The sequence below is a fragment of the Leuciscus leuciscus genome (assembly GCF_965113295.1).
Source record: "Leuciscus leuciscus genome assembly, chromosome: 12".
Lineage (NCBI taxonomy): Eukaryota > Metazoa > Chordata > Actinopteri > Cypriniformes > Leuciscidae > Leuciscus > Leuciscus leuciscus.
In genome coordinates, this window is record NC_138736.1 from 28310066 (window position 1) to 28329791 (window position 19726).

Genomic DNA, 19726 nt, shown 5'->3' on the forward strand with positions numbered 1-19726 from the left:
GCACCTGCTCCCCTCACCACACACACTTGTTAGGTAGCACATGTCTGTCCATAGAGCTCAGACTGTTGGATAAAACCCATTCTAAAGGTCTTAACTGTCAGTATTGTCCAGATAAGAAACATAGACATGCTCTGGAATGTGGCAGAATGTTTTAATCAAAGCGTTAAAGGGAAAACGCACCAGCTATTTACCATTTTATTTGTAGACTCTCGTAAAGAGAATGTATAATTGCGTAGTGACTCTTTAATTGCTTCTCGGCGGAACTTTCAAGTGCGATTTTGGGTCCCGCTATCAAAAAAATGAGCTAGCTAAAATTCCTTAAAATTTATGGCAAAATTTTAGTAGCTTCTGTCTGAGCTCATGTGTTCATAATAAATGAAGAGAGGACTATGACTGTCAAATTTTTTTTTTTAGGATGAATTGATGTTTGTTTCTTCCCTTCCGGAGCCAAAAGCTCCCTGAAAGCTAGCCTTTGTCTGGTGTCTCTTGGTTCATAACTTTATGAGAGCCTCCACGCCTGGTTTCAATGCTTAGCGAGTGAATGGAGACCATCTGTTTGAATGGAGCATTAATGTATTAGACCATTTTTTTACAAGGACGCCTTTGATTTCTTCCCCTCCCTTCCCGGCTGTGTGTGTATATGTATATTTATTTAATGTGAGCCATTTTCTCACACAGTCTAAACCACATGGCTCTTTTATTTTGCTATGCTGTCTTGTGTCAGTTTTTGGAGCGGTTTTGGGGTTGATTTGTCTTTTCACAAAGCAAGATTTTATTTAATGTTACATTTACTTTTTCATATAAACACAAACATTTGAAATAGTTTCTATAATTTGGTGTTTGTAAATAAGGGGCGGCGCTTGACTCTTCAGTCATTAGGTACAAGCTCCAGAAAACTAATAACGGAAAATTACGGACATTCATTTTCCCCAGATCTCGTAAATAGTAACACTATGTTCAATAAGGGCAGCCAAATAACTATAGTATCATATCATTTTTGCAAATTGTCTCAATTCTAATATGTAATCACCAGTTTCCACCATCCATTTTTGATATTTTGTTTCCTCTTGGATGTATACTACCAATCGAAAGTTTTGGGGCAGAATTTTCAGCATCATTACTCCAGTATTCAGTGTCACATGATCCTTCAGAAATCATTCTAATTTCTTAAAAAAAAAAACTAAAAAAAAACATTCCGACCCCAAACTTTTGATCACTAGTGTGTGTGTGTTTTAAGGTAAAGAAAGAAAATGTATGATACCATTATGAGATTTTATTACCTTTTTGAAACATGTTTTTTGAAATTTCATCTTGACAAACAGTTTTAGAGATTCTTTCTCAATGACTTTTACCTTCATAGAAAATTACTCCTTGGAGGTGTAACCAAGATTAGGCTGCCAAATGACCTAAATTGCCTTAAAATTTTTCACTGAATATGTTTTTCACTCAGAAATACCTCACATTACAAAAGTAAAATGGGTTGCCAATGACATTTTTACTGAAGTAAATCTGAATTTTTACAAAGTAGAGTTGGAGTTCGCTGCAGGCCAAGGGTCCCGAGCACAGCTGCAGATCAGACTAATAGATGAAATTCCCTCAAACACATTGTGCTTGGTCTGGCATTGCTCTGCGGCTAAGGCGATGTGCTAATATAAATAGTCTGGGAGCTCACCTGCACATGGTTCTAAAACCTGCAAGAAGACTGATGACTTCCTCTCTGGCTACTGTACAGCACTACCATCAATTTCTTCTCAGCCACACAGGGTTCATCTCAGGGTGGAGGAAAAGAGGTTGGGGGGAGATAGACAGTTTGACACTCCCAACACCTTTCTCATACTGTAGTTATAATCGCAGACGGCTCAGTGGTCAAAAGTTCAGTGGTGTCTGGAGACAGAGAGGGGAGACGCGCAGGGGAAATAAACTGTCTGGACGGAGTCCCCGGACACTCTCTCATTCAGGGTGAGAAGCGCAAAAATAACACCGTCTGCTGCATGCAGTTTGGTTTGTCTGAACCTCATCTGCCCCGAGCTCACAAAGCCACAATCGCTGGATGCGTGTGCGGCTGTTGGACGCTGCACATGGTGTGAGGTTGAATAACGGAGACGGTGTTGTTAAGGTTTTTGCTATCTAGAAACAGTTTGTTTTTTCATTAAAATGCCAGATGAAACAATTCCAATTGATTGTAGGTGGTGTTAAAATACTTAATTTTTTCCCCTGCTTAATATTCAAGAGAACTAGAAGCAACCCAGACAGTGGCTTTGTAGTTTTTTGTTTGTTTTGAGCATCAAACCCTGCCTGACACTGCAACATCAGCTGACTGAAATCATGTTCATATATTGCATTTCAGGTGGCTTTGCTTGTGGAAGTCCCATCATATCGGAACCAAAGAATATCCAACCCAGTTCAAGTGAATTTCTACGTGTGCAATGGCAAACGGAAGAGAAGCCAGTACCAGCGTTTCACATACCTGCCCACAAACGGTAAAAAAAATCGCCTCTTTCCCCTTTAATTCACGCACGCTTCTTTTTCCAATCTGTGACTGAATTAATTCAGAAGAAATTCTGAAGCCTTGTTTAGTGGATGGAATTGTGGCTAGTTTTTTCTTTGTTAAAAGCATTTCCATAAAATTTGTTCTTTTCCATACCTGCTCTGGGAGCAGTGGAAGGGCAGTGACAGGGTGGGGTCCAGTATGTGAATGCTATTATTCAAATCCAGACTGGTTGCCAGGTGAAATAAAAAAAATGACTTGACTTCTGAAAAGTCCTAACCACCGCTAATTCCCTCAGGCCCAGTGTGCGTAACCAGTGGGTGGTTCAAAGGCTTGAGTCAGACCCAGCTTGTCCCAGCCCTGTCTCCTGAAGTGTGGGCACTGCAACTGCAGGCCGTCCCACTCACACTGCAGTACTGTCTTTTTTTAGACTGGACGCTGTAAAGATGATGCAGGGAATCAGTCCAGGACATTTTATTAATATCTGTCTTTTAGAGCAGAGGTTTTCAGACCAAAGACCCCTAAAATAATCATTATTTTTACATTTTTTTATTTTAGCTATTAGTACTATTTAACTATTATATTATTAATAATTTTTTTTAATAATTGTTATTATTCAAGTCATATACATTTTAATTATACTTCATACATTTTGATGTGGGAGGAACGATAGAACATTTTCCTAAAGTTAAGCTTCTTTTTAAGGCAGAAGTCTTCAGACCAAGACCAAGAACCCCTGAAATAATTATTTTTATTATTATTATATTGTTCATTATTTATTTATTTTTATTTTTTAACTGCACATAGAAGTGAATCTTTTTTTAGATAACTATTATTGATGTGTAGAGTCATATACTTGTACAGACGTTAAAGTACCTAAAATGTACTTTATACATTTTATTGTTTTATAGTTTATTGGAACAGTGTTTAATTGTTTTGCAAAACTGTTGCAGACTACTGTTTTATATATATATATATATATATATATATATATATATATATATATATATATATATTATAATATTATTTATATATATATATATATATATAATGTGTATGTATTATTATTATTATTACATTTTAATATATGGCCTATATTAAGTGTTAAGATAACACTTTTTATTCTGATCATTCAGATGGAAGATTTAGAGACTATTTATATCTCATTCTATTTTAAAGAACAAATTATAACCCTGAGTCTGTGTATTTGATTTCATATTAAGACAGAATGACTCATTTATATCATAAGTCTATAAGCTTCAGTGGTAATTGTTACAAAAATCTGAATCATCTAAGATGGCTTTTGGTGGTAACATGAGACAGAGTGACAGATATCTGCCTGCCTGTATAGTCATGTGCTAGAAGCCTCATTTCCCCTTTTAGAGCTTAAAATAGGTGTCTAGGCTCTATTTTAAAACTGCCGTCGTTATGGGCGGCACAGAGAGTTCCCCCTTTTCTCTGTATTGTTGACAGAATGCAAACTAAAACTTCAGGGCTTCTGTGGAGGCATGTTTGTGTGAGGGATGTCTCATCGACGAAGAAAAATAAACTGCTGCTGACAGTCTGTTGAGAAATGCAGCCAGAAGTTAAAAGGTGAAAAATGTAACGTCATGTGGATGAAGAGTTTGTCAACAACAGATGAATTCTCCCCAGTAGCTCAACATCTGTTCACCAGAATCATATACACCAAGAAACGGTCGTTTTTAGTTGTAGTTATATTATCAGGCTGTTTAATGCTTACAAAGAAATGGATGTTCAGAACAAAAAGACATGGATGACTTTGTGAAATTGCTGAATTATAGTGGTCTTCCCTGCAGTTATGCATTTCATTTTGAAACAGACAGGCTTATATTTACATAACAGTCATGATTTGCAGTTTGCTAGTCAGATGAAGATGGTGTTGGGGGAGGGACATTCTGATTCCAGAGAGCATCTGATTGGGCAAAAATAGGTCATTTATATTTTGGAGCTTTTTTCCTGAAAGAGAAAGATTACAATTTTAAGATAAACTGAGCAAAAAGTTGGTAAAAGTAAATTTTGTCATAAGTATATAGATGGCTTTAGAAGCTAAACGACGTGAACTTAAAGTATACTACACAGTACTCAGTACACCATTTTTTCTTTAAAATGTCTTTAAAGGCAACTTTGCTACTTGTGTATATGTTAAAATTGGGCAGCCTCTCTGCTAGTTTGAACTCCATGCACTTGATATGTAGGATCTGCTGATCTGTTTCTAATTCAGTCTCAGTCCAATTCTTAGCAATTTGGCTCTTTTAAACCTGAGATCGCATCTTAAAATGACACTCTGAAAAAAATGCTGGGGGGGGGGGGTGTAAATCAGTGGATGCGAAACTACTGTAGCAGTAAAATATTTCATAATGCACGCTTATATGGTATTAGCACTGGGGTCAGATCCAAAAAAAATAGCCCTTTTATTTTCGAAAGCAGCTGGAAGGCTCTTGTGGTGATGATTCATCCCTTTTTTCCCTCTTTCTTTAAATATTTTCAGTTGGGCGGGAGCGTGTAGCCTCAGACACATAGTCTCATTGATGAGAATGTTTGTTTCGCTGTGGGTATCCTAGCCACAAACCCACTCACTCGCGCTAGCTCGCATAAGTCACATGAACCCGGAACGTGTTTTTATTAGTTTTTCTCCTTTTCCCCCGTTTTCTTCATCTGATCTCTCTCTTTGCTCTCTTTTCGCCTTCGCCTCCCCAGTTCCAACCATAAAAACAGAGCCGCGCGACGACTACGACCTCCCCCAGGTATGTGCGCCGCTCCATCCTGTTGGGTTGGCACTGCATCCGAAGCCCTACTACAGCCCCCCGGCGATGACCCCCATGATACCCTCAGAACTAAGGCCCTGTGTGACGGGCTCATTCGCGTCGAGCCCTCAGAGACTTGCGGCAAAGCCCACCTCCCTGTCCTGCTCGTCCTCCCCCAGCACCAGCCCAAAACTGCAGGATCTTTCCCCGCCTCACATCTCCACTAAGTGCCTATCAGTGGGATTGAACTTGGGCTCCCAGTCTCCTACGGTCCCACACGTCTCCACCATTCAACCCACACCCGGACGCTACCCTCAGTCCATGCTCTACCCAACAGGAAGCGCTTCATCCTCTCCAGGGTCCCATCCTTCCACCCCAAACTCTGCACCAGAACTCCCCTTCACTCCCAGCCTCAATCTGACCCAATCACAGGCCACCAGTGAGGCCTCTGCGTTAGCGGCTCACATAACCAAAGGACCAGTGAGGAGTGGGTCCTCCCCCCTCCTACAGGAGGAGGAAGACGCCCCCGCCATGCTGGCTGTCAGCATCAAGCAGGAACCACAGGAACTGGATCAAATGTACCTAGATGATGGTAAGTGACAGCGCAATATTCAAGCGAAATTTAGTGACCGTGTGCATCGTAGTCTGGTGATGTAATGCCCAACAGATGTTTCTAATTGCTTGATGTTTTTTGCCTGAGTGCTCCCTCACAAAATTAAGACCGTTAAGATCCAGCGCTAACCGTACTGCCACAACGACAGCGGCCCCGTTCCATGATGTTTAATATATCGAGAAAGCAAGTTAAATTAACTGGAAAGTTAATGAATGACTTCATCGCTTTCCCTTCAACTTTTTGTGTTAAATTTTAAGCATCTGTGGAAGAAACATTCAACAGATGGAAGAATTTTAAATTAGATCTGTCCATTAAATCATTAAAGCTAATAGATAATGGTTTTCTAGTCATAGCCAGACCTTTGACTAAATGGCGAAAGGTCTGATCTACATCACAGCTTATTCTGGCCCAGAACCACCAACCTAGACGGAAAGAGACTGAATGATCTGAATGACTTATAATGCAACAGATCACAGTTCAACAATAATAGGCCGCTATGGGAAAAATAAATAAAACAACAGCCTCCTAGAACAGTTTTACAAGAATTGGTGAAAAATGTGTATAGAAAATGTGTATAACATCTTTGTTTGTAAAAAGTAATGTTTTTTTTTTTTCGCAGACAAAAATCAAACAAAGCATCAAATAAATATAGAAAAGGAATACACTAACATTCGAAAGTTGGGGGTCAGTAAGGCTTTATGCACACCAAAGCTGCATTTACTTTATTTGATCAAAAATACAGTAAAAACAGTAATATTGTGAAATATTATTACAATTTAAAATAATTATTTTTGATTTAATTTATTTTAAAATGTAATTATGCCATGTAAATGTAAATCTTTATTTTGATCTCTCTCTATATTATTTTATCTGAATTTTTTTCTCTATTGCCATGATCTAACAAAGACTTCTTTCATTTAAATCCTACTTTGAGTGCCTTGGACTACTATATTTTATATAATTGAATATCCCTTATCCAAAAAGTGCACCAGTAAGTACAACATGATACCCAAGTAGCACCCTTTGTATACTTTGCTTTTATTTATCCTGGCAAACTTTGACAAATCCACTGAATATTTCTTACTTATACATTTTTTTTCCAGGCTGACTAAAAAACCCTTTGTGTCATGACTCCGGAAAGTTGTTTATAGTCAGCCAATCAGATTAGAGCTTGCCAGATTGAGAAAGTTCTGTCCAGTTGTGTGTGTAATATGCATCAGGCGGTCTCTGTCCAGTCCGTGGGTGTACTGACATTGAGACTAATAGCTCTCTAGTGTATTTGCAGAGACCCAAACCTTAGTGGTTATGAAAAGATCTGCTGAAACATCAAATGGTGCTTCAAGCCCAACAGAAGGTCACTTTTCAGCACTGTCAATTAGTTTTTATCATGCTGATAGACAAATAGTCTGGACATCACCCCTCAGCTTTTCAACAGTATAGAACGTGACAGGCCATCAGTATTTCTCAAACTTTGTGTTCTCCAATGTCTTCATAGGGCTTCCTTCCTGCTGCCCTAAGAACACTATTGCATTGGTAAAACTCCTATATGCTAATTTAGTGAAAGAAATTGTCTTAAATCATTCTGCAGACAACAAACATCATGCTAGCAAACTAAGATCCTTCCTTGGAGTTAAGATGTCAGATAGCAGATTATGGATGCCATAGTGGTTTCCTTAGGTTCCAGGCAAGGCTTCAGTTGAAATATAGTCCATACTGCCTAAACTAAGCGGAAACATGGACAAGTAGTTATGCATGGAGTGAGAGCGGGATTTTTTATGGGTTTGCTTGTCAAAATTATTACCTGTCATTTCTCCCCTGGCAAAATATAACACGTTTTAGCGAGCGCTAACACGGCTCCCTGTGTCATAAGTTCGGATTGCATTTCTTCTAGATTGCCGCTTTAATGGACTCTGTCAGGTGTGGCATTCAGGGAGCTTGTCAACCACTCTCATTAATTTGATTTGAAACAGAGGCACTTTTCTACCAGCACAAAACCGTCATCCATCATGCATTGCTGTCAACATATCTGGTATTGAGGTTTTCTGAGGCTTTAGTTGTCTTATTATCATCGAAGATGTTCTTACTTCTTATTATATACTTGAATAAGCTGTCGGTGTGATGAAGGTACTTTCAAACTTCACAACCAACCACTTATCCAATACTTCAGTCTTCATTTACTGCTCACTCTTTCCTCTGATACGGTCCTTCTGTTGTTTTCCTTTGCTTCTTTGAGGAGGGGTTACAAACCCTTTTACTCATGGAAACTCTTACAAAAGCTGGCTGCGAGCCTGGCTCCTGGCCTTCACCAGCCGTAAGCTTTGAGGGGCCTCACTGCAATAAAGCACACTGACTTGGCCGCTGCCGATGCAAGCCTGTGGCTTGAGCGCTGCCAGGAAGAGCGATCCAGCTCGGGCCGAGCCAAAGCAGTAGATCCTGCTGTAAAGGAGGGGGTAACTACGGGAACCGCTCCATACCACGTGACCCACGAGCTGGGTTCCCCATAAGAAACCACAACAAACTTTCCAATTCAGCCTGTGGGGCTGTTAAGAAATGTATGTAGAAGTAGTGAGCAGTTTGAACATTCAGAGCGTTGAGCAATTACAGTGAAGACTTGTGAAACATATTTATACAACAACATTTTTCACCAAATACACTGTTCATTTGTGACAAGAATAAATAATAGAAATGTTACCCATAAAGTGACAAGCATTTTAAACTGGAGGTCTGTTTATGAGTTATTAAGGTGTCTTGACCCGTGCTTGAAGTAATAGTCGATAGTGGTGATGAAAACCAAAATTAAAAAACTCATCATCATTTTGTTCCAAATCTGGACCACACTGAACCCATTTGACTCAATGTATGGACCCGTCACCTGAGAGAACCTGATAATTTTTTCTACAAAGTAAATGATGACAGAATTTACATTTCTGGACAAACTATCACTTTAAATAATGAAATTTGTCAGGTGCTTACATAAGAGTTTGAATAGAAGAGATTGGCTTGACATTGGTAGACACCCTCAAGTCGATGACTAATGGTATCATAATTTTGCTAACATTGTAGCAAAGATCAAATACATCTTGTGGTCATAGTTGGTTAGGCTAACATAGTTTTTGAGGAAGATATACCCTTGTGAGTCAATTATGAGGCCGGTCATTGCGTAGATGACAAATCCCAGTGTGATTGTGATCCTGACCCGAGGTCTGTTTTTCTTGTCTTCTGCTGATTAAAACAATTAGGACTACTGGGAGTTTTGCTGCCTGTGGACCCCTTAATGAGGCTAACAGTGCTGGTGGGATAATTGTTTGGTAGTTCCTTGTTCTCCCATTGTTTCCTGAAGGTAGAGAGCAGGCCAGGTCTCTGGGCTCTATCACACGGATCCAGCTGCTGCTTATCCTGGTCCAGCAGGAAGCAGGTTCTTGGATTACCTCACATCCACATATTCACTTCCCAGTCAGAGTCACAACAGCAATCCCAGAGATACAAGACCTTTATATCAGAGTTCAAGAGGTACATTTGTCAAAACAAAACTTATTTATTTGTTTATGAGCTACTGTAAGGCCTTTATTTCTTAATTTAGTCAGAAAGATACATCAAATGTATCCGTGGTTGCTAAAATGGTCATTGGCTGTAATAAGGAAGAATCCTGAGCTTTTTCTTTCAATGTCAGAACCACTAAATGTTATGGAACGTGGAATGGACTCTGAATCGGATCTGATCTGAATTGTTTTGTTTTAAATATCAGTTCATGCCAGTGCTATTTTAGTATTGTTCAGTTGTTATTATAGTTTTTATTAATATTTTGAACTAGCTTTTATTTTTATATTTTCAGTTTTCAATTTATTTCCAGTTAGTAATTTTAGTGCTAATTTTCATTTAGCTTTTCATGTTTCATGTCTTTTTATGTTTTATTTTATTTCAGCTTTATTTCAACAACAACAAAACACGTTTTTAATATTTCTACGTTTTAACGATAATAACCCTGCTTCATGCATTCCCTCCGAATCAAACCCACGATCTTGGCATTGCTAGCACCTACTGTTTGGGCTATTGTTTTAAATATCCTCTACTGTTTTAGCATGTTATTGAACTAGAAATGGCATCTAACGCCCAGATTTCTTTTTCCATGCAGAGGGCTAATAAAAATCTGGCTGGCTAATGCATCGATTCACGAACTCCGTCTCTGTCGCACTCTATAAACTCTGTTCATGCATTATCTTCACTCTGAATCGTTTATCACGTGCTGAAATACCTCTTGAGTAATGCTAAGCTTATCGGGTTATGAAGGGTAAGTCTCGGCTATTCTTTGCCAACTCAAACAGCACCAGGCTGAAATCAAAAACACTTGTTAGTTTGGTATGAAGCCCTAAGTAGCATCTCATATTGCAGCTTTATTATAGTGTATCCAGTCACTTATCACTTGTTGAAGTCCTTTCATTAGACTCCTCATTCGAAATGTGGCAGCAAATTGAGATGTATCCTATGGCAACTGCCAACAGTTTTCTTTTCAAGCCAACAGTGTACAAAAGCAGCATCGCAGTACATGAGTCACTAGCTGCTATCCTTAGCCAAAACCCCAAACCAAAATTGTTGACCAACAAAGACTTGAAAACAATCAAAGTTTCCTTTGGTCTTTTCAAAATGTTAGTGCATGTGTCAACACCTACTGAGGCTCTCTTTATTTACCATGAGCACTCTGAACAAGATGAAACCTCTTTAAATGTAAGTTGTCATCTTGGCTCAAAATAACAGCGTCCCTTGTGTCTCCGCTCAGCATAAATATCTTGATATCTTTGGATATGTTCACATTTCTCTTTTGTACTCTCTTTTGTGGCATGCTCTCCCAAGAATGAGTTAACAAGAAATCTGTGTGTCCTGTTATTCACGCCAAGGAGGCACACGGTTCAAATGGATTTGAATGATCAGGTCAATGTAAGGTGAAACCTCAAGGGAGCTGTAAACAGTCAAAGTTATGCTGCTTGCACTGAATCTGGTGCAATTCGAACACGTGGCGAATGCTGAAAAGTGTTAGTAGACGCTTCGTCATCGTAGAAAAGATTTTTATACCAAGACACAATAGGTCATGGCTATTAGAACTCACATGTTTGTACTGCCAGTAATATTACCAGAGAAGAGCCTATTTATCTTACAGATGTTCCATTGATTTACTTAAATATATTGACCGTTATAAATATAATACCGTTCAAAAGTTTGAAGTCTATTTGAGTACACTTTAAAATGTAATTTATTCCTGTGATGGCAAAGCTGAATTTTCAGCAGCCCTTATTCCAGTCTTCGGTGTCACATGATTCTTCAGAAATCATTCTAATATATCATTCATTCTAATAAATTAATTTGCCATCACAGAAATAAATGACATTTTCAAAATATATAAAAATAGTAAACAGTTATTTTTAAATTGCAATAATATTCTACAATATTACTGTTTTACTGTAACTGAAACTAAACCCAAATATTTGCTTGTAGCTCTCTGGTTTGGACATTTAACCCATTTTTACCCTTAAAACTTGTGTCTGTCCCTTCAACTCATTCAGAAGACTTTAGCATCGAAAATATGTTTTCTTTAGTGTCCCGCTCACCATAAAACTTTATTGCATGTGTGCAGTCCTGCAGATATTTCTTCTGTCTGTTTTGACAGTTGGGATCCTAGTGATTCAAGAGACCTGCGTTTTAATGTCCAAACTCCCATGGCAGTTGTCAGTGCTCGCCAAATTTTTCACGAAGATGTATTGGCGTAATTTACTCCCAACTGTCAAAGGTCCCTAATTGTTTCAGTATGGAGTGGTGTTTGTGTGGCACGTCCATGTGTGATTTTTCTCCTCATAATTCAACCATCTCATTGATTCATATCCTGTTCACATATTAGTGCTACTCAATCAGAACGCTACTGGCAGTAGCATATCATATGGGCTTATGCCCAAGGGAATATGAAATCTTAAGAATGAATATTTATAAGGCTGTGAAAAATATTTCTCCAGCTTTACTGGAGCTTCGGTATATTTCAGTATATTAGTGGTTAGAGTTGTGATATTTTGAATATCAGGGGTAAGTTTCAGTGTAGATTTTGGTGTTTTGTCAGCTGACGGTTTCCCGAGGCGTAGTTCTTTTAGTCTTTCAAGAAAGATCCTGTGTCAGTTTGGTGAAAAAGAGAAACCAGGAGACTGGGAAGAGGCCGTGTCAGGACGGGGTCAGGTAGGCTGGGTGCGCCGCCCCTCATGAGGAGATGAAAGACAGATTCGGCTTCATTGTTTAGAGGGAACGTCAGCATTCCGGACTCTGCTCAGTCCCTTAGGCAGGTTTGCAGTGGGAGCACGAAGACCATGGTTCATTTGCAGGGAATTCCTCAGCAGGCTTCCTGGTCTTGGCCGGGAGAGACACTTGAGGGAAGGAAATACACCGCCTTCAGCCACATGTGTCTTCTCAATCTCTCTCTCTCTCTCTCTCTGTGTGTCACAGCCTTTAGATTGTTGGGATTTTTAGGCTTACATGATTTTTAAAGGTCGTTTAAGGATGTGACTTATTACCGTTCAATTTTTTTTTTATCACGGTTACCGAACAATATTAAGCAGCACAACTGTTTTCAACATTAATAATAATAGGAAATGTTTATTGTGCAGCAAATCACTATATCAGAATGACTTCAGAAGGATCATGTGACACTGAAGACTGGAGTAAAGATGCTGAAAATATTTTTTTTTATTAAAATAGAAAACTGTTATTTAAAATTGTAATAATATTTCACAGTATCACTGTTTTTATGCAGCCTTGTTGAGCATAAGAGACTTTTTACAAAAACATTTTAAAAATCTTTTACACCACACAAGTTTTGTAAATTTGTCAAATCCCAATATCTTGAATACATGATGCTGATTGACGATAATGCTAATGTTATAAATAATTCCATTTAAGAACAGCAAAGGAGGCGTAAATTACATGTTTGAAATGAAAAACACTTATTCAACTCAACATTTAATCTAAATTTACCAACACTAAGCCTGCAAACAAAATACAAAATTACCAAATATGTTTGCATTTTTTGCTTATCACTACTCTATATGACTTTATGACTTATATGACATATAACTATGACTTTAAACCGTTTTATTATTTTAGAAAGATGCAGAATTCTGCTGTGATGATATTCCTCACCACAAATGAGGAAAACACACACAGCTTGTCTAATAGTTATCAAATGTTTCCTGCAGGTGCTTACGTCTGTGCTAAAGAATTCAAAGACCAACTAAAGCAGTCTGCGCTGATCGTAAGGGAAGAGGAATGTGCTGTTTTGAAACAGATAGAGCAACCGATAAGAGTTTCTATCTATGGCCCTTAGAGGTTTGAGAGCCGTTAGCAAAAAAAAACGTGAAAGCGAATCGCTTTTCTCAGAGCTAAAAGGCTCAAATGTTTTGCAATAAAACCATTGAAGCCTTGAAAACTGAAATACAGACATTTAGGGAAGGGTAATGTGCTGTGTGTTGGTCATACAATGCTCCCTATGGGCCTGCGAGTAAGATAATATGTCTACCGCTAATATGCTAACATGCTAACTGAAAGAGGCAGCCTCATCCGGTTTCCCCTGCTATCACACAGCGAGTGAGTGCCAGGCTGTTTGTGTAGCCTGAAGACACGCTAAGTCACTTCCCATGCTCGGGCCAAAGAATACAGCTGACAGAAGGAGCCAGGGTCCTAGTGTGTGGGAAAATGCAATGACAGATAGAGGGCAGGAAGATAGCAGACAGCTGGAGTTGCAGGGTCCCCCGTAAGAGGGCATGAGATCTTCTGATCTTTCTTCTTCTCAGTCTCAGGGAAGCCACTCAAAGAGATTTGATTTACTTTATTCATGTTATTTATATTGACTGTTGTTGTGTTTGGGGTCACAGATGCTGTATATGTAGAAATTATAATTAAACTCTTATTTTACCTGTTAAATGCTTTTACTATGTTCCCCGGACCTAATTAAAATCAATCAAACTGACATTTTGTTTATAATCAGGTCTATTAGGATTTGCAAAAGAATGTAAAATGATCTTAAACTTCAATTGGAAGTCAATCAAAATGGATATTATTTACTTCCTTAATACATGTTGAGTCACATCACAGCAGCAAAATGATTTGCTGATCAACATACTCAACATACTTTGAATTTATTTTAGTCATATAAACTACAGTTCAGAAGTTTGGGGTCAGTACGTTTTTTTTAAAGAAATTACTTTGATTAAAAAGGGACACGTTATATTGATCAAAAGTGACCGTAAACACTTCAATTATGTTACAAAAGATCTTTCTGTTGTTTTGAATTTTCTATTTATCAAAGAATCCTGAATTTTTTTATTTTATTTTTCGGTTTCCACCAGCACATCTGTTTTCAACATTGATAATAATAAGAAATTAGCATATTAAAATTATTTCTGAAGGATTATGTGACACTGAAAACTGGAAGTTGCTGAAAACTCAGCTTTGTCATCACAAGAATAATATTTTAAAATATATTAAAATAGCAAACAGTTATTTTAGATCGGAATAATATTTAACAATATTACTGTTACTATATATTTGATCAAATAAATGCAGCCTTGGTGAGCATTTCTTTCAAAAACATTTAAAAATCTTACCGACCTCAAACTTCTGAACAATAGTGGATGTTGGGGGAAAACAACTGTATCTAAGACAGGGATCATTTTAGTGCTCTGTTACAGACAAACAATACATCATCTTTATAAATCGTCCACATTTAATAGATGTCTGTGACACATCTGCAACCAGGGCATGAAACACATTTTAAGAATGAACAGCATTTTGTAAAAGTGCATTTGCCAATATTTTCCTGTGGTGATACAATTGTTTGCTTTGGGTGTAGCCTAAAAGTAACATGATTTCCAATTGCATTCACAGTAAATGAAATCATCAGGAACGATCTCTCCAGCATCTCCGTGCACAGCCATGCATAGCAGCAAGGGTCCCTCTGAGAAGACCACGGCAATCATGAACTCTTCAGCACACCAAATTTCATACAGAAGATCTGAATCTGCAAGACCCGACTCTGATAACACCGATTCAACAAACAAACCTTGTGCACTCAGAGTTCCACTTGATGCGAGGCCATCAGAACTCACCGAACCTTGCTTGTTTTATTTCCATGGGGGACCTGAAAACCAGCCTAAAAGCACAGAAAAAACAACAAGTGTACTTCACTTCAGAATTTATCAGCACATCCTGCCGAGACGGAGCCGTGTGCTGTTGTGGACCAAGTTGTCTCTCCTTTTGCTTTCCTATTTACTCTCTTGTACACGATGTAGCTTTTTAAATTATTACCGTAAGTGCAGTTTGACATCTTTCTCCATCCACGACCATGTATATTTCTAAAAAAGAACATTTGAGTCTGGTCACAAATCAGAGTAATTTTGCAGGCCAAAAGCCAGGCGTACAGTTGACGCATGCACAATTGTAAATTATAACCTAAACTTTTGGTTTTTGTCTTGGATGCATGCGTACGTGAATGCAGCTGTGCACTTCTGAAAACTCACTTTGTCTGTTTTTTTTGTTTTGTTACATTTCATCATCCAGTGGCACAAATACGTGTGGTTAAATGAAGTATCTGTTCCTCATGAAGAAGAAAACATTGACGACTGTTTGCCTTTATTGAGACGTTTGGTCGAATATCATTTTGAAGCCTTGACCTATTTGTAAGCCCGAGCGGCCTTGTTGATTTGCCTTAAGCTTATGCCAAATTGTGGTTTTGTTCATCATTTGACAGCAGATGTCTGTGCTTATCTCTGAATAGCCATTCCAATGTTTATAGCTTTTTAATATCAGGTATGATATGTATTTGTTAACTGGAATTTCTATGAATAGAATAGAATAGAATAGAATTATTTATTTGGAGTGAGCTGGAATTAATCACACGCAAGCCATAAGGGAATATAGTAATTCTGTCCCCTCTACGGTCACAATGGTAGCACATTTTGTGACCAGAATGACTGGACTGGCATTTGTCAACCATCCAATATTATTCTAGCAATTTTTCAAGGCAGGATAATGGTTTCCGATTAGGCTACGCTCTCTTGAACTGCCTTTAAAACAGCAGAATATATGTTTCACTATAACTGCCTCTATGACCTGATGGTTTACTGCACTGTGCCTTAAAGTGTTTATTAAGCAGGAATACTTTTATATATGTATTTGTCCTCTCTAATTATAAACGTAATGCATGTTTCTCAGCATATAATGAGATTTTCATACAGGGGGTTTTACTTCCTGTACATTGTATCCTGTCTGTAGGTTGTTAGGTAATGTATGCACTTTAATTTGTATTTTTCTGTACTGGGATCTCAGAAATACCACATATTGTTTTGTTGTTGTTGTTGTTCTTGTTCTTTCTTGACAATCAGACCTAACATGATATATTCTTCCGCAAGGTATCAATGACAACAACAGAGTTTTTCTTGCAAGTTTATGTATTCAATTACCCATGCTTGTTACATTTCTACGGAGCATTTACATTTCAGTACCAAAATATGCACAATAAATTCATGCTTTGTTGGCTCTTTTAGAGTTGTGTATAGTTGAATGGTGTAAACATATGCATACAAGTATATAGAAAGTACAAGTTGACACAATGTCTGTCTCAGTAACCATAATATATATATATATATATATATATATACAATTCTCACTATTAACTAGTTGCTTAGTAGCATGCATATTACTAGGATATTGGCTGTTTATTAGTACTTAAAAAGCACATATTAATTCCTTATTCTGCATGACCATATTCTATATCCCTTAATCCTACCCGATACCCAAACTTAACTTACTATTAATAAACCGTAATTAGGAGTTTAGTGAGGCCAAAGTTGTAGTTAATAGTGAGAATTGGACCCTAATCTAAAGTGTGACCATATTTTTTTTATTATAATTATTATTTTATTTTTTCTGTAGCTGTTGGGTAACAAGAGAACAAAAACATAAATAAATAAATAAGCACTGACATGCATTCGATAAGAGTCCACTATAATGAACAGAGATTTTAACTGAAAGGTGTCCTTAATATTTCATGAATGTCAGGTTGGGCAAGTTTTGTGCATTTTTTTTCTTCTTTTTTTTCTTCTTTTGGCCAAAACATTGGTTTGATATTTTGATTACCTGATAAAAAAAAATTATGTTTCATGTATTGTATTTCTATTTCATAAATCTTGTAATATTATACTGTTTACATTTAGCTGAAAAGCCTTTAATAGCCTATTTAATAGCAGGTTCCACTGTGACAACTTTCCCCATATATTGGCCACTATTGGGGCATGTTGTCACATAAGAATGTTCTGAATGTGTGTCTGCGCAAAAAGTTTTACCATTTACTGCACTTTGTTACCAGTAGCCTATAGCGGCTAATGAATTCTGCACATTCACAGAAAACAGTTTACTTTTGCGTTGCAAAAGAAGGTGGATGAAGTAACTCAGAGAAATATTCATTGGAGTAAAATGTGTGAAAAAAACCTCTATTATGACAGGAGACTGCTAGTAGGCTAATTGATATTGAGTTTTACAACAAAATCAAATGACAAAAGACTTCAAGATGTTTCTTACTGGTCATAGAGAATGAAAAACGGAGATGATTTATTTGAAAAAGTCTTTTGTCCAAACTTTTAAAGAGTATAAAACCCTGACCAAATGTTCCGTTTCAAAGATCTAGTTTCAACCCTAGTCACAACGGCTCATTAAAAATGCGGCAGCGTCGTCTGAAAAGGAATCATGAAAAATGCGCAAGATCTCTTCCCCATGTGCGCAGGAGAGCTGAACTTCCAGAGTAGTAACTAATGGATCAAAGTAGAAGCAGCTGTTGCATCCAGGCTTTGAGCCAAGCACCCTGTTGACACCTGCTAGGCAGACAGGAATATTTTCCATCGGTTTGAATCCCCGGTCACACATAGCCATGGTGACAACGCACAGTCCGGGTGGGGTGTATCATCAAAGCCAGTGCCCACAAATAGCCACTCTATTAGTAGGCGGCCTGTGTGAGGATTGTTAGAGAGCCAAGAAGAAGAGTGGCCTTTGCTAACGGTCTCAGTTATCATTGGGTGAAAACTGTCCTGTTAAGTGAAGAACTTGAAGTCTTAAAACTCACAGATGTGAGCTTCACATCCCAAAACATATAACTGTCACCCTCTCATTATCTTCTCTCCCTTGAGAAGATAATGGATCAAACCCAGACTGTCATCTGTCTAGTGTATTAGGTATTCAAATGTTTTGATGCCATAAATATGTGTACAATATTGTGTGGAAAATCTTTTCTTACTTTATATTAAGTTGACACTGTATATTTGTTTCACTCACTATAAACCTGTAGAGAAACAAACTTTAATAAATTAAAGAGCCATCAATCTAATGATTAAAGACCTGTCATTAGAAATCAAAATAAAACGACAATAATGTCAAATTCTGTAACTTATTTACAGTGTTGGGGAAAGTTATTTTTAAAAGTAATGCTTTACAATATTGCGTTACTAAAAAGTAACTAATTGCGTTACTACTTTGTATGGAAAGTAATGAGTTACGTAATGTTTCACCTGGGTTGGGCTTGCTTGTTTGTTTTTTTAATAGCAAAAAAAATATATATATATATATATTTTTGGTAAATGTAAAGGCCCTTTCACATTAAAAGTGAAATGAATAAGGCTGAAGGAAATGCAAATTCATACCTGTACAGTAGAAGGCACAGCTCAAAGTAACTTTTCAGCTGTCCCGCCATTCTGGATTGAAGAAGAATAGGACACAGAAGTTCCACTCACTTCAGCAATAAATAAAAACACAAATGTCATGTTTAACTAAAGTCATTTTTGCTTATTCGTGTGGTTTATTTGGATCATCAAAGGTCAGCAAAGATGTTAATTAAGTGAGATTAAATAGGCCTACATTTTAACATTTAATTATTGCAGTTTTTACCATTATTTTACCATTATAATTATTGCAATATTGCAAAAATACCATGAGTTTTTATTTGACTGTTTTATTCATTTTTAAAAATGCTGAAGTGAGATGAGTAAATGAATGCTCAAATTGAGTCTACAACAATCATCATGTTTACACAGTTCACACAACTCTGCACTTACTCCTGATTCTCTCAACATGGGGACAGGAGAGGTGTCAATACATGAAAACTTGTGTTGCTTAAAAGTAGTGCGTTACTATCAAGCGTAGCGTTAATTCTGGCATGTCAAGTTAGTCAAGCTCTCATCAGCTGATACACGTCTACCTTTAGGAATATGACATATCACTGTATTCATATAAGCTCCTTCAGTATTATCAGCAACTATCGCATTTCTCAGGAGCTAATTACCCTCCTCCATCCCCAGCTCCTCCTCTCCTCCAGTCTTTGGTATTCTGATTACCCTGTGAATTGTTGTACATTAAAATATTGACATTAATGAAATCTGCAATACATTCATGTTGGTTCTGTTCTGTTTCCCCTAAGGGGGGTTATTGCTGCTCTCCCTGCTCTTATCCATGCTAGGCTACATGGATGCGCAGGGAGTTCTTGCCCAGAACAGAACCATACCGCCAATCCAAACTATATGCTAATTGTCAATCGTATTTGACGATAGTGGTCGTGAAAGAATTACTAGTTACTTGGAAAAAGTTATATGATTACATAACTGGCAGTACCTTTAATGCATTACCCCCTGCTTATTTATTTTAGGATAATAATTTTGTTTTATTTTATCTGTTTTTCTATTTAAACATTTTTAAAACATTTTTCTCTGAATTTTTTTGTGGACCCCCAAGCACCCAGAACCCCTAGTTTGAAAACCCCTGTATTAGAATATCAGCAGTTAAGACATAGAG

General features: G+C 37.6%; 1 protein-coding gene across 2 annotated transcripts in view; it reads left to right on the plus strand.

Moving 5' to 3' along the window:
- Positions 1-16436, plus strand: part of nfatc1 (nuclear factor of activated T cells 1) — a 40486-nt gene extending 24050 nt beyond the window's left edge. Inside the window, exons 8-10 of one of the 2 annotated variants that reach the window (XM_082185089.1) lie at positions 2348-2480; positions 5207-5845; positions 14780-16436. In XM_082185089.1, coding sequence (XP_082041215.1) covers positions 2348-2480; positions 5207-5845; positions 14780-14835 — 828 coding nt within the window. In that variant the 3' untranslated portion in view covers positions 14836-16436. The remainder of the gene's footprint in view (positions 1-2347; positions 2481-5206; positions 5846-14779) is intronic. The other variant, XM_082185090.1, reaches the window with a different exon arrangement.
- The last annotated feature ends 3290 nt before the right edge of the window (positions 16437-19726 follow it).